This window comes from Lutjanus erythropterus, chromosome 10, assembly GCF_056507025.1.
Source record: "Lutjanus erythropterus isolate fLutEry1 chromosome 10, fLutEry1.hap2, whole genome shotgun sequence".
Lineage (NCBI taxonomy): Eukaryota > Metazoa > Chordata > Actinopteri > Lutjaniformes > Lutjanidae > Lutjanus > Lutjanus erythropterus.
In genome coordinates, this window is record NC_139326.1 from 4,480,514 (window position 1) to 4,496,175 (window position 15,662).

Consider the following 15,662-nt stretch of genomic DNA (forward strand, 5'->3'; position numbering starts at 1 on the left):
CGAGAATATTTTAGGCACTTGAAAAGGCGTTTCACCGCAGGAGGCTTGTATATCCCATGTTAAATGAGACTGCCTGTAATTCAGACACTTGACTTTATACATGCAGTGGATCTACGTCACTCCTGCATGTCTTATGAGGCGCTCGTCTGTAAATACTCAAAGACCAAAGAAACACATTGTGCTGGGGAACATGTAAGCCGGTTGACTAAAGGGGACTAGAGAATTGGTGTGACAGTCCCTTTTATGAAGGGATAGTTTGGATTTTTTGAAGTGTAGTTGAATGAGGTTCTTATCCATAGTCAGGGTGTCGATTACAGTAGATGGTGGTTGATGCGCCTCCAGTTTGGAGAAGCAGCAGGAGAACCAGTGTAGGAAACTAAGCAATGTACTGGTGTCTACAGAGTCATCAGCAAAATGTCTTTTAGACACCTAAAACAATAAGTATGAGTTTAAGTGTTCGCTATATTTGGAATATTTTCATCACTTTACCTTGCTGTCAGACAGCCTTTTCTGATGAGAAACCACTGTTATGTAAGCCAACCAGGCTCTTGTTGCAAAAACAGTAATTTCACCTCACATAGCATGGGAGCTGCTTGTCTACCACTGCCTTGAACGGTTAGTTTGTTATTTTATGATTCCAAACTAAACTTTAAAAAAACCAAAGTCCCAATAACAAACAAACTAACCGATCGAGGCCGCGGTAGGCCAGAAACTCTCATGTTCTGTAAGGTAGCAGCATTATTGTACTTCCACTAGGGGTCGCTAAACTTCTGTATGTGTACAGTAGACCTGTATCTCAGCATTTCATCATGAAAATAAAATGAAATTATCATTTCAAGTTTAGATTATTATTTAAGATATGAAATCTCACAGGATGGTGAAGACCTGAACACAAGCTATATTCACAAAGCCTTCAGTCTCTGCTGAACAGCCACAACCCAAATTAGAAAAGTTGGCCAAGAAACAGAGAATTGTGTAAAAAGTTCCTAAAAATATCAGAGAAACTGAATAATCTGCTCAAAATTAATCAAAATCACTTAAACTCCCTGCAGATATTTTGTTCACAGTTTAGGTTAACTGTACAGTTTATCAGTTGTTCTGTAGTGTTGTTGTTAGTCTGTGGTCGTCAGTTTACTCAGTGATACAAAATGGGTCCTTTAAAGAAAAAGGTTGTTAAGCACTGGGCTAAAATACGTTTTGTTGCTGCCCCTGTCCACAGCAGCGCATTGCTTAGCTTCCTACACTGGTACTGCTGCTGCTTCTCTATACAGTGGGAGTTCAGACTGTCAACCACTGTAGTAATACACGGACTATGGATAAGAATGTCATACAACCACACTTCAAATAATGTGAACTATCCCTTTAAGTGTCACTGAAAGCCTTACCAACCACCAAACTGACTCCCTGGGTCCCGGAGAGCACCGGTGTTGCACAGGAGGAGGGTGGGAACAAGGGAGGGACGTGTAAAAGACGTCAGCCATCCAGGGGGAGGGGGGTACTGCAGCTTCTGCCCCCCCCAAAATCTCTGCATGTTCCTATTTATGGCTCACTGTAATTTATGCTGATTTTTTTCTTTTCTTTTCATTTCTTTATTTTTTTTTCCCACACATGCCAAACGCTCAACACATCTCTCTCAATCAAGCCTCTGGGAGTTTGTCCGTCATTTGGAATGTGATTTTGTTTTGTTGTTTTCTGCTTGTACAGCGATGTGTCTGTATAAACTACAAGCCTGTAGGGCAAGTGACGACTGCATGCTGAGTTCAAATGAGTGTTGTGGGTTTAAAAACTCCTGTGTGTACAGAAGTCAACAGGAAGCATGATTCTCAACAGACAGGACTGAAGGCAGACTTATTAATAAGCCATTATCACCTTGCAGTTTGCATGCATTCACCAGCTAAAGGACCACAGAGAGAAGCTATTGTAGCTGATGTTGTTGAAATGAGCCCAGAGTCTCTGCTGTGGTTTCTAGCTAACAACAAAAACTACAGCATCCTGCCCCCCTGGAGGACTCGTTCTCTCGGGGAGGCCGTACAGTCAGTCCTGCCCCCCTGTGTTCAGGTTACATCATCTTCTGCTGGGATAAATAATGTAGTGCAAGAGTTGTGTAAGAAAACACACCGTGAGACCTGACACACAAGGGAAAAACGTCTTGAAATTAACCTCCATAGTTGTTCAAGAAGAACTTAATATGAAGAGGTGGCAACCAGAGGGGCTTAAGTAACATTTCACCAACTTTACAGAAGAGCCAAAACAAAAAAAATGACCATACTTTGAATTTAATAAACAAAGAAAGGACAATCTTTAATTCTTTAATTCTAATCTTTAACAATTATTCCTTAATCTGTCTTCTATTTTCCTGATTAATCGCTTTGTTTTTTGGTCTCTAAAATCCCCCAAAATGTTGATCAGTGTTTCTAAAAGCTCAAGATGACATCAAAACAAATGTCAAATATTAAAAAACAGATAATATTCACTTAAGAAGCTGAAATCAGAAAATATTGACTCTGGCTCAGACTGATCATTCAATTATCAAAGTATTTGACAGTTGATTTCATAATCAGTTCATAATTGAATAATCATTCCAGCTCTAATGACAATATACTTAATTAGCAACATTTTGACATTTATTGAAAAAAATATTTTTGGTCTCTGTTTTTTTTTTATTCGGAAGAAAATCACCAGCACCTTTTTGGAACCAACATTGTATCTGATGTTTAATATAAAAAAGGGTGTATCTAATGAAGAAGTAAAAAAATAAAATCAAAGTTCTCTCACTTATACTATAGGTTCATAGTCTGAACGCAGAGTTAACACTATCAAGATGGCCGTGCTCTCAAAGTACTAATACCCAAAATTCACATGTGCTTACTAAGAATTTTCATTTGATATATGAAACTCATTTTAGCACAAAAAGTCAGTTACGCCCCTCTGGTTCTCACTCTTTGATACATTTATGGCTAACCAGGAACTGGTCTCCTACACTTTTACACAAAACCCTCTTGTGTTCATAGCATTTCGCAGTTAATGCATTTGTATTTTGCTTTTCTCAGATTGATTGACATTGATTGATTTTTATGATCTGTTCAGTGCACACAGACAGTTGTTAGTTCATTAGGTTTAAAATGACGTCCTGTGGCTTCTTCATTCATGAGTCACTGATGCAAAACCCCAAACGTCAATTTTAGCATCATTTCTGGTTAATGTTTGGCAGGTCCGTATGCAAAGAGTACATTATAAATAAATAAGAGATCTGAGGTAGCTTGTCAGACGCACACTGTCAGGGAGTATGTTTGTAGGAAAGCTTGCCCTGTGAGTTTTCACGTGCAGCTGCTAAATGAAATGTTTAAACTGCTCATCCACCACACGCCCTGATGTATGGACAGACATTTCTGATGCATGTTTACATTAGGATATTTTAGTTACTGTGTCACCACAAACTAAAACACTAACTTGTACCCGTGTGTGGATGTAATTTTCTGCCTGTGTGTGTGCGTGGGTGTATGTACGTGCGTGTGTGTGGATTTGACTCTCAGCTCAACAGAAGATGGAGCCTCACGGTCTGTACCGTCCTCCGTCTGAGGAGAGACTGTCTCCAGGCCAGCAGCCTCCGTCCCCCTGTGTTAAAGGCAGCCAGAGAGTGGTCACCCTGGCACAGCACATCAGTGTAAGTTCATCGAACACTGCGGTACAAAAAAAAACAACATACAATAATCATGTCTTTTTTGTTTGTTTGTTTATTTTTAGACAGCATTGTAAACTACAAAATTAACATCAAAATAGTAAACATCAGAATACTAAAAAGCAGCATTTCCTAAAAGTAATGTGGACAATAAAAATCAAAAAGACTCCTGCTCACTGTCTTCTGCACTTGCAAATTCAAAAATGTTTTTGGAGTGATGACCTTCATCAGATTCATTTTTGCAAAAATCTTGAATTACAATCTTAAATTTGCAAGTGCACCAAAAGATTCTCATTATTGGATCATCAGTTGATTTTATTTCTAATGTTAAAAATGATTGCGTACCTGGGGATATCAGTCAAAGTCAGATTTTTTTTTAAGATGATATTCTTTCCTTTTTTTCAGGTTTATTATTGTTATTCCTTTTGAGATCCAAGATTTAAATCTGGGATCCATTTTATCAGGCTTGAACTCAGCACCACAAGCATACCATTGAATTGAACTGGAGATTTCTTATGTTCGAGATTTTCAATTGCTCTTTGATCCATGGATTTTGGACATTATCTTGAAATCTTTCCAGGTTTTTTAGGTCCAGTACTAAACTTAACATTATCTGCACTGCCTGACTTTAATCCTTAAAGTAGGGTAGTGCCACTCCTCCTTCCTCTCTTAGAAGTTGTGTGATTTTGTTCAATTTGGTATTAATATAATTGTATTGAGGAAATTCCACCAGGCAGTGCTAAGAATAATCATGTTACTATTATGTACCATGTTTCTTGACAGAATATGTATATACTTTCTGACCTGATTATGTCTTTGTGTAAACAGGAGGTGATAACTAAAGACTACACCAGGCAGAGCCAACAGCAGCAACAGCAGCAGAGCTACCACGGCTCTCCTGTCCTGGACTTGACCCGTCCACCCAGTGCCTCCCAGCTCCCACCCACCTCACAGGAGTCTGCCCAAGGGCCCCGATATCCCGAGGGCCTCGGTGGAGAACGCAACAGAGACCGGTAGGAGTCGCTGTCAAACAACAAGTCACTCTGGATCAACAGAAGTATCTATTGAATATACACGCCTTCACCCTGCGTTCCTGAAGTTTATAAAGATTCGGTGAGGATTTGTTGGTTTGTTTTGATATAATTCATGCTGTTACTGTATCTGTCTCTGTTTTCTCTGCAGGTCTCCTCCTCAGCCCAAGACGTCACCTGTCAGTGTGTCAAATGACGGCATTGAACCGGTGTCTCCTGCTGGAGCCAACTCTGAATCTGAAGCCCAGGGAGGGGTCTCCTACCCCAACGAGCAGGGAGAGCAGGGGTAACTTACAGCTCCACAGAAATAACATGTTTTATTGTTGGCCACATGCCAAGTTCACTTTATGATCGACATAGTGTGTGTGTAATATATTTAGATTAGCAGGACAGCAGCAAATTTTCCCACAGTTCAGTGTTTAATGATGCAAGGCAGGCGAACATGTATGTCAGCAACAAGCAGATTGTTAGAAACCAGTGGCAAACAGTGAATATTAGAGCTGGGACTTCAGTTAAGCCAAAACTTAGCCAGACACACTAAAAAAAAGCAGCAAAAGATTTTGCTTGAATAAGTGGCAGGTAGCTTGTGACAACAGCAGGTGTCTGTGTACAGAATAATAGCAGCAGTGCTAGCAGAACAAGGTATGTTGTTTTTTTTTTTTAGAGTTGAGTCTGATTGGATAACGCTGATTTACTGTTATTATGATGGTAACCCTTTCATTTCTGAAGCAGACTCAGGAAAACCAGGTTAAAAGTAGAATTACAAGAGAAGAGCCTAATTAAATGAAATAAATCACTAAATATGTTTAAATACAACATCTGAAAGCCCTAACAGTTCCCCTCTTTTAGATACAGACATACACGATGTGTGTTTTAAACAGTTTCCCCCCTCCCTCCTGCAGGATGGGCTCCCGTTCTCCTCCCAACGCCTCGCAGCCTCCAGCTTTCTTCAGCAAGTTGACTGAGAACACGTCAGCTATTGTGAAGTCAAAGAAGCAGGAAATGATTAAGAAGATGACAGTGGTGGGCAACGAGGGCGATTTCAGTAAGTCTGACCGAGTACATGACTCACAATTGTTTCCAGATGAAAATACGTGTGCGCGCGTGTGTGCGCTTCTTAATAAGGGGAGCGGACTTCAGAAAGAAACCGTGTTCTCACTTTCAGATGCTGGTCAGCCTGGAACAGAGATCTTCAACATGCCGGCGTCGACGACTGCAGGTAAAACTCTTGAATTTTTACATTGATTTAAAGTAAGAAGACAGCAGTTTCTGTCGTTTGTTGAAGTAAATGTTTTAATGGGATGAGATTGATAAGATTTTAATGTTACACTACTTTACAGTACACTAATAAGACGAGCCATATTTTTTTGGCAAATTGCACATAATATGTTCTCACAACATGCCGTGACGTCGCTGTTTCAATGAGTGATGGCCTGAAAATGAAAATTATTTTTAAAAAAGAAAAGGATTTCAAATGTAGAGCTGCAACTAATGATTATTTTAATGTCAATTAATCTGTCAGTTATTTTCTCAATTAATCAATAAGTTGTTTGGTCCATAAAATGTCAGAAAATGGTGAAAAATTAAGACCCATATGATGTTCGCAAATGTTTTGTTTTGTCCACAACACGAAGATATTGTTTACTGTCAGAGAGGAGAAAAGAAACCAGAAAATATTCACATTTAAGAAGCTGAAATGAGAGAATATGGACTTTAGTTTCTTAAAAAATACTCTCATTGTTTAATTAATCATGTCACAGTCACTTGAAAAATTTAGACCTATTCTTCAAGTTTTTCCTGTAACAATTATTTGCGTTATCAATTGATTATTTACTTAACTAAAGAAAAAGTTGTTTGGTCCATAAAATCTCAGAAAATGGTGAAAAATGTTGGTCACTGTTTTCCAAATCCCAAGATGATGTCCTCATGTATATTATTTTGTCAACAATCCAAAGCTATTCAGTTTACTTTCAGATAATATAAAAAAATAAAAAACATAAAATACTCACATTTAAGAAGCTGAATCTGAGAATATACACTTTCTTAAACATAAGATAAACTTTACTGATTCCACACCGGGGAAATTCACATTACAACAGCTCATAAAAGTACAGGTAGAAAATGCGGGAAGTGACAAATAGAATCCTTTCACAGGACCTGTTAGTGTCCGCTGCCATCCAACTCCAGAGGCACCTGGGAACTCGATAGGCCTGGAGGCCATCATAAGAAAGGCCTTAATGGGCAAATACGACGACCAGTCTGAAGAACGTCCTCCATCCAACGCTGCTAATCCGATGGCTTCGGCTGGTGTGTCCATCGCCGACGGACGTGCTGAGGAATTTTTCTCACAAGGTGCGATTAGATCTTTTATTCCTCTCTTAAACAGCCACAGAATTTTTAATGCAGTCTCCTATGAAGCCTTTTGTTACAAGATTGTCGAACAATAATTTATTATAATTGTTTTAATGGTTTAAGACAGATACTGAAGGGTTAAATTATTATTATATTTACAGTATACTGAGTTTATTAACAGTTGAGGCACAATTTAAGGTCATGGTACTTTGTGTTTATTAATTACTAAAAGCTTTCACTGTGCTTCACAGGTGCTCAGCTGTTTTCTAAGGAAGTAAACTGTAGGCCTTCATATTTTCTAAATATATTCCAATATGTTCTAAATGTTAAAAAAAATCCTGCTTTCCTCGTATTATAGTTCTCAGGAAATTGTTTGCATGGGTATTCCCAGGAATCCGGTTTCCTGGGATTAAACCCCAGTTATGGGGCAACAGGCAGATTAGAATCAGCAGCTATAAACAGCGCCCGGGATGTTTTTACCCTGTAGGCTGAAGCTCCGCCTCCTCTGTTTGCAGGTGGGGGAAAGTCCTCAAAGGGCAGTGGGCGCTCCAACGGGCGGAAGGCCAAATCTCCAGGGCCAGGCCTGTCAGGGGGGGAGAGACCGTCCTCTGTGTCCTCAGTCCACTCTGAGGGAGACTGCAACAGAAGGACTCCTCTCACCAACCGAGTGTGGGAGGACCGGCCTTCATCCACAGGTAGTAAAAAGAAATCTTTGGGAACATACTGAGTTTTAACGGTCAGGTTTTCAAGGTTTGGAATATGCTTGATTTTGAATATACTCACATTTGATTTTCATCGTATTCTGGTGTTTGATCAACACAGTCGCTCATCTAAACAAAAATCTCATGAGATTTTAAATTAAATGATCCCATTGTCATATTTGTCATTCATAGCCAGATCCTCTGTTTATCCATAGTGAGCAGATAATAATCAAGATCAAAACATACAAACAAAATTAGCGAGTAAGATAAACAATAAAGTGACAATATGCATTGATTGCTGCAGATTAATGATGCACAGTTGGGCTCATCATCGGCTGCATGAACATATTATTATTATTATTATAAAGCTGAACGAACCCTGGAAAACTCAAACCGTCCTGTCTCTGGTCACAGGTTCAACTCCGACTCCGTTCCCGTGTAACCCGTTGATAATGCGTTTCCCCAGCGGGACGGTGTCCGCTCCCTCCCCCTCCTCCGGCCAGCTGGGCTCGGGGGGGTTAGCACCTGGACAGGGCCGGTCCTGGGAGGAGGAGCCCAAACCTCTGCTCATGTCTCAGTACGAGACCCTGTCTGACAGCGAGTGACCCCAGACTCTGTCTTTACTAGCAGGACCCGCTAACAGTCAACTCAACTCTGTGCTGCTGCAGCCACACACACACACACACACACACACACATACACACACACACACACAATCACACACACTCACACACCTGCAAACCTCCCTGCACCATTCCACTCTGCATCTCCTCCATCGGTCCGGATCCTTTTCACCCACCTGAGATGCCGCACAGGACGAGCTGGAACACTGCTGCTCCGTGTGTGTGTGCGTGTGTGTGTGTGTGTGTGTGTGTGTGTGTGTGTGCGCGCGCACGTGTGTGTGTGTGTTTGCACTTACATGTTATGCATTCACTCCAGGACTACTCTAAAGGACAAATCACTTTTTTTTTTCCTTTTTTGTTGTTTTTTTTTTTTTTTTTAACTTTACTACGTTTCCTCACTGGCCTTATCGATACAGACACATTGACCTGCACTCGTCAGGTACTCCGCTCTGATGTGCTCACACTTACGTGGTAGAAAAGGACTCTGAGGTGGAGTTGTTGGTCTGGTCAGGAGCCTGATGATGGCCGCTCTAAGTGACAGATTCTGACCCGAGAGCAGCAAGGACCCCGTCGCGTTTCTTCACGGTGAACACGTGCAAGGGGATGGGAGGAGAATCGACATCTTGTTTTTATTTTCTTTCGCTCCTTTAACTTCAGTCCAGTCAGTCCTGTGTTTGGAATGTGAGCTGAGACCTTTAGTACATTTTGATGGTGAACTTTTGATGGTGTCATTTGTTGTCTATTATCTGCAATGATGTATCTTTTTGGAGGGGGGGGCGGGTGGGGGCAGAGATTGTTATGCGGGAGGGGTCATATCATTGGTTTACAGGGTAAACACGCTGTTCATTGCTGATGTCATATATTTTGGGAGGGTCCTGAGGTTGACTTCAGGCGTCCACGTTGGGGGGAGAGATGATTTGCCAGACGGATGGCACTGAAACAAGTGACACTTTCTCACTGTTTTTATATTAACCATGTCTGTGTTTGTTGAAACCGTTTTTGGATATTAAGCACTTAGTTGTCAGTCTGTTCACAACGGCATTTTTAAGGATCTGTGTTTCCTGGAGCAGGTGAAAAATGGACTCAAGAACAGCATAGAAACCCCACTGTGGAGGAATCCTTTAAAGGGACAGTACTGATTATTTGAAGTGGGTTTGTACGAGATACCTGCTGATAGTTAGAGTATCACCTAAGCAGCAGGAGTGCCAGCATGGATGCTAAGCAATGTACTGCTGTGGATAGCATCAAAACATATTTCAGTCACTTAAAAAGGTTAAATTAATATTAATTTAAGTGTTAGCCCTCTGAAAGCCTTTTCTGATGATAAATCCCATTTATGAAAGCCAAATATTACGCTCTCTAAACCAACCAAACTCCATATGCAAAATCACTCATTTTACCTCGCTGATCACCGGAGTAGCTGGGATACCGCTCCCTCGATCGGATAGTTAGTTTGTGTTACGTTGTGGCTTCGGTGATTCTGAACCTGAACCTTTTAAAACTTTGAAGTCACACACAGATTTTGCCTGTGGAGTCTGGTTAGTTCAAAGAGAATGATGATGATGATGGCAAGGTAAAGCAGTGAAAATGTTCTAAATATAGCATGCGTCAGACCTATTCATTAATTTTTAAGTGTTAAGTGGTTAAAATAGTTTGTTGCTGACCCTTTCCATTGCTTAGCGTCTGTGTTGGTGCTCATCTCTGCTTCTCCAAACTGGGGGCGTCCTGACCGCCATCTACTGTATATTATACACCAGCTATCAAAAAGTACCCGATACAACTCCACATTAAATAATCCAAACCATCCCTTTAACACCTATCTGTTTAATTTTGGTCTCGCCGCTGATCTTCTTCATCGCTCCCACACTCAAGGCGACAATCACGTGATAGTGAACGACGACTCCGCCACTTCAAGCAGGTGCAGACCAACCTTAAAGCTGCTTAAAGACAAACTCCTCGGCATCACTCGGGAGTTTGAGGTGACACAAAAAGCCATCTTTCTCTCTATGACCCTTGGTCCATGGCGGCGTCGGCCTCCGCCGGCGCGCTACAATCCCGTCTAAGGAGCTGTTGTGACGGTCTGACCTCTGACCTTTCACTGCCTCGAGGAGGAGGAGCTGCGTCCCGACTCCTCAACCAGGCAGATTTTGTACAGTTATGAGATATTCCTAGTGTTAAGTGCCATTTATTTTACATATACAGTACTGAAGTTACCAAGTGACGCACAATTTTTCTTTCAGCCCCCCATGACAGGGTTTATACTGTCCACGCAGGGAAATCTGACAACAAAAACAAATGAAACGTCCTCTTTTTAAAAATTTTTTGTGTGCATCTTTTTTTTTTCCTTCCAAGTCCATCACAGCCTTAGCTTTTAACTGTTTGACTTCATGTTCAAAACAAGACATCAAACATTTTCTCCACTACAAGACCTGCGACATACTTCAAGTGTACTTCATCGCATCACCGCCCTCACACCCCCCGTGTTTGTTCTGGTTAGAGGAGGTCGAGGGGAAGGCATTCGAAAGCACTCTGCTAGTTTTATGTAACATTAGTCGACTTGTTCTCACATTTTACCGCAGTATTTCAAAGGTCACCCTCTCTGTAAATGACGTGAAATGTTTTCCGGCTTGTGACTCTGTGCAGCCGGGGACGAGATCTGTCCTCTGGCTGACTCTGAAGCGACGGCTCAGAAAGACGTACCTCTCTATCTCGAGTTCATTTTGTCACAGTGGATTCTAAAACACGACTGTTATCGGACTACCTCCTCTCCCTCCTTAAATCATCCAGCATGCCACACCTGCAGAAATCCATGTTTTAGTCTGACTTTTTTTTTTTTGTTTTCTATCAAGACTGATGGAGGGTTACAGACCTGTTCTCTCTGCGTGTATATCATTTATCCACTGATGAAATTTAAGAATGTGACGGTAAACAGACTAAGCCATATCCAGCTGTTCCCTAAACCGATGATAATATGTTCTTTTTAAAAGCATACTGAAATGAATCTTAACATGCATCCATTCTGTTTTTGTTCTTACAGTTTTGATTTCAGTCCAAAAGTCATTCAAAATACAACAGTTGATTGCCGATGTGTTCACTGTCCAAGCGTGGGTGGGTGGGGGGGATTGACATAAACAGTACATTGTTCAACCATTTTTGTGCATAATGATTTTTTTTTTTATTATAACCCACTGTATAATAGCAAGGATTGTATATAAAACTGAAGAGATGTAAATATTTATGTGGCTTGCTTCAAGGTTGGTATTCAGAAAAAAAAAAAAGAAATATTCACATGGTTAAATTCTACATGCCCACCAGCAAGCTTTGTGGATAGCAGTGTAAAAATGAAAAACAAAAAAGACACTGCCTTAATGTTTAAATAAAAAGCTTATTGCCATTCATGGTCTCAGAGTCATTTTATTTATCAGTGTGTTTGTATTGGATAATTTATTATGATTTTAGAGCTACAACTAACAGTTATCTCCAATGTCAATTAATCTCTTGATTATTTTCTCTGTTAATCAATAAGATGTCAGAAAATGTAGAAAAAATCTTTCCCAAAGCCCCATATTACATCTTCAAACGTCTTGGTTTGCCCACAATCCAAAGATATTCAGTTTACTTAAAGGAAAAAGACTAAAGAAATCAGAAAATATCTACATTTGAGAAACTTATTCAAGTTGATTAAACAAATATCAAAATAATCAATTAATCATTGCAGCTCCTTTATTTATTTATGTTGAAAATTTTTAAGTTTGGTTTAATGTGATTTGTTGGTTATTGATGGATTAGTCATACCTTTATTCTATACTATACACTCTTCTAATACCTAATTAACTGTCTGAAATCAGTGTTAAAAGGAAAACCAATCTTACAGCAACATTACCAACATTCACATGCTTTACATGTCACTTCCTCATTTCTGCCTCACAAAAATTATTTCTTTGTACATCTTTTTAAACAGTCTGATATTTTTATTTTGATTTGTTTGTCCCACAAAATCCCTACACAAATTAACATGCATGTGCTTTAAAGAATGGCGTGAATCTTCTTCACACACTCTTAAAATCACTTTGCTCTGCAGGGAGTGTGACAGGCCCAATGTAATGAAGGTCTAGTGCCACTAGGGGGCAGCATAAGCATGTTTTAATTGTTATATACTGGCTGTCTTTCATGATTCTGGAGAATGTGTTGCATAAATTGAACAAGATACACCAATCACCTGTGACCAGGGGACGCTGAGGCGTCAAGGCCAGATGGTATGTGTAGTCCCTCCAGTGAGTTTTTGGTCTGGGTCTCCTCCCAGATGGACGTGCCTGGAAAACGTCCAGAGGAAGGAGTCGAGGAGGAATCCTAATCAGCTGCTCGAACCTCTTCTAGAGGTGTGCAAGGTGATTACAAGTCCTTAAGATGCAACAAGCTGCGGTGCACTGAAGTCTGTCAGCATTAATCTTTTCAGCAGTTTGAAGAAGGGTTTGATTCACGGGTTGGCAAATACTGACATTTCAGGTCCAAGCCCTCAACCCAAAGTGTCAGTATTTGACGACCTGGGAATCAGACTAAACAATCAAGTGTCCTACCAACCTGTGATTGCCACTTCTGCCTCAATGTCTTCCTTCACAAGCTAGATCTTGTATGAAAACAGAGGCAAGACGGGGTGCAAAAGTCTAGTTTTCTCTCAGACCACTGGAAATACAATATGCTGAAAGAAAATTTGTGTTATAGTTTCTCCTCTGTGGGATCGGACTACCCACATGCATCAATGAGCTTTGGGCACCCATAACCCTGCCACCAGCTGTCCTTCCTTGGACCACTTTTACAGGGTGTCCACTACCGGGAACATCCCATAAGACCTGCTGTTTTGGAGACCCTCTGACCCAGCTGTCTCAGATCCTTATGCTCGGCCATTTTTTTTTCCTCTTTCCACTGCATCAAATTGAAGAAGTGACTGGTCACTTGCTGCCTAATATAGCCCACTCCCTGACAGGTGTCATTGTAACGAGATGATCCGTGTTATTCACCTCACCTGTCGGTGGTTTTAATGTTGCGACTGATCAGTGTAACATGATGAAGTACAGTCCTGACGCATGTTAATGCTGCAGTTACTTTGATCATGATGAATAGCAGAGTTCTCATGGTTGTACAAATGTGCTGCTCAGCTGCTACTGATCTGGTCTCCTGTGATCTGCTGTGCTGTCGCTCAGTTCGTATGAAGGTCAAACTGTATGTCTGTTATGAACCCATCCTTACATAACTCCTGTGAACTCTACCAGGGGGACAATGTCATGAAATTGAGACTGGAATTAGTCTTCCTTTCTAAAGTTACAACATCCATCAAAGTCCTTATGTAAGTATAATGTACCACTATCTACCCATGCAAGTATTTTATTTTGTTGCTTCCAAAAGTGTCTTTGTTTGCTGTCTTTGGACAGGACAGTACAGTGCTGAATAGAGACAATGGTTTCTCCTGACTTGCATGTAAACTGACCTTGCTGATCAGGTATTTCAGTTGCATAGCAGTAGTTTGTTCAGAATAGAGGTCCACTGAGAGATGAAGAGCAAATCTCTGAGGAGGTCAGAGATGGTGTACTTATTTGGATATTTGTTGTGGAGACTTTTTCCTCTTCTTTGCTGCTCTTAGTTGGGTAAAATCTTTATAAATCCCTCAGCATCTGTCACTCAGGGGCACATTTACATCCCAGAACTTACTGCAAAGAAATGTAATATTCAGTTCTGCAATTTTTGTTTGCATTTGAAAGAGTAATTTACTTTGTTTTTAGTTGCATAACACATCAGATGCGTTCAATGAAGCCATAATAATGCTGATATCCTTTTGATACCCATCAAAACCCATCCATGTTTTAAGCACCCGCTGATTTCCACGTGGTGCCTTTTGATACCCCACTGATACCCTTTTAATACTACTGATGCCCTGCTGATACCCTTAGTGATGCTCTAGGGATACTTTAGATTGACTCTACAGCTTCTTTGGATACCTTTGTGAAACCCTACTGATAAACTTTACTAATAATACCCATCTTTTCTTCCTCTGATACCCCACTTGACACACTGATACCCAAACAATACCCACATGATACATTTTAACATCTAATGTGGTACCTTTGCTGCCACGTAAAAAAAAAAAAAAAGAATAATTACAAAAAAAAAACAACCTGCTCTTCTTTTCTTTCAGTGGTACACAATTAAATGTCCTGTGATCAAAATGAAGCAACAAATTTACTCAACACAAGAGAGTTAGGGTTTGGGAATTGCTTTTCTTTTTATTCAATTAGGATATACATCTTTTTAAATTATTTCCTTTGATCAGAACAGAAACGATGATTGACGTACAAAAATATAAAGAATTATGAAGTGCCTCGATGCCACATATACAACAGGAAAATATTTTACAGTAACAAAATCAAGTGTTAGGAAACACAAAAGTATCTCACATAAAACCACCAACGTATTCAACTTGACACCCGCCAACTTTCTCTCATCACTCTCTGACATTTCACAGACCATCAACACATAGCAAAAACTCTCCATCATCCTGCCAGGAACTATAAAAATCCATCTTCACAACAATTTCACCATCTCATCTATAATGTTTCTGTTGAAAGAGCAGGTCTGACTTTTCTCCTCTCGCTCTTTGTATTAATGCTACTTTCTGTTCCCTCATTAAACCCCAGTACCCATCTTACAGTACTGATGCACCGCGTCCACATCTCTCCAACCGTTACACATAACCTGGAGGGTATCTCAAACCGTAAAAATAACAAGACCGCAAGCTCAAGACTGTAACTGAAAGTCGGGAATACACATTTGCGATGAAACAAAACTGATACCTAAGAAAATTTGAGGTAAAGTCTGAAGTTTCAATATTTGCCGTGATCAACAATCTAAATATATATATTTATATATAAGACAGACACAAAAAGAAGTCATGAAAACGCTCAATAAAAATCTATTTTACATCTTCAACAGGGAAATCTGATGTTTGATGCTTTTGAGCTACCTTCAGATCACAAATTGCCCAATTTGACCATTTGTTGATATGTGAAAAAAACATGAAACACTCAGTTGCACCAGCTATTCGTAAGTTCAGGCCTTATTATAATTAATAAGTGTTTACACGGTGAACATTTGCCCACAAATTAGTTCTATCGGAGATTGGTTATTAATTAAATATGCAACGGCTGTAACATCCAGGAATAACGTTAGCAAGCTGAGCAAACTGAAAAAGCTAACATCAGCTTGCTAATGTTGCTAAGAGTAG

General features: G+C 40.2%; 1 protein-coding gene across 1 annotated transcript in view; it reads left to right on the plus strand.

Annotated features, from left to right (window-relative positions):
- ncor2 (nuclear receptor corepressor 2) overlaps positions 1–9,674 on the plus strand; it is a 147,176-nt gene extending 137,502 nt beyond the window's left edge. The window contains exons 40-47 of the mRNA XM_084727921.1: positions 3,534–3,664; positions 4,508–4,692; positions 4,862–4,996; positions 5,613–5,755; positions 5,876–5,929; positions 6,865–7,062; positions 7,578–7,757; positions 8,178–9,674. Of these exons, the coding sequence (XP_084584047.1) occupies positions 3,534–3,664; positions 4,508–4,692; positions 4,862–4,996; positions 5,613–5,755; positions 5,876–5,929; positions 6,865–7,062; positions 7,578–7,757; positions 8,178–8,368 (1,217 nt within the window). The 3' untranslated portion in view covers positions 8,369–9,674. The remainder of the gene's footprint in view (positions 1–3,533; positions 3,665–4,507; positions 4,693–4,861; positions 4,997–5,612; positions 5,756–5,875; positions 5,930–6,864; positions 7,063–7,577; positions 7,758–8,177) is intronic.
- The last annotated feature ends 5,988 nt before the right edge of the window (positions 9,675–15,662 follow it).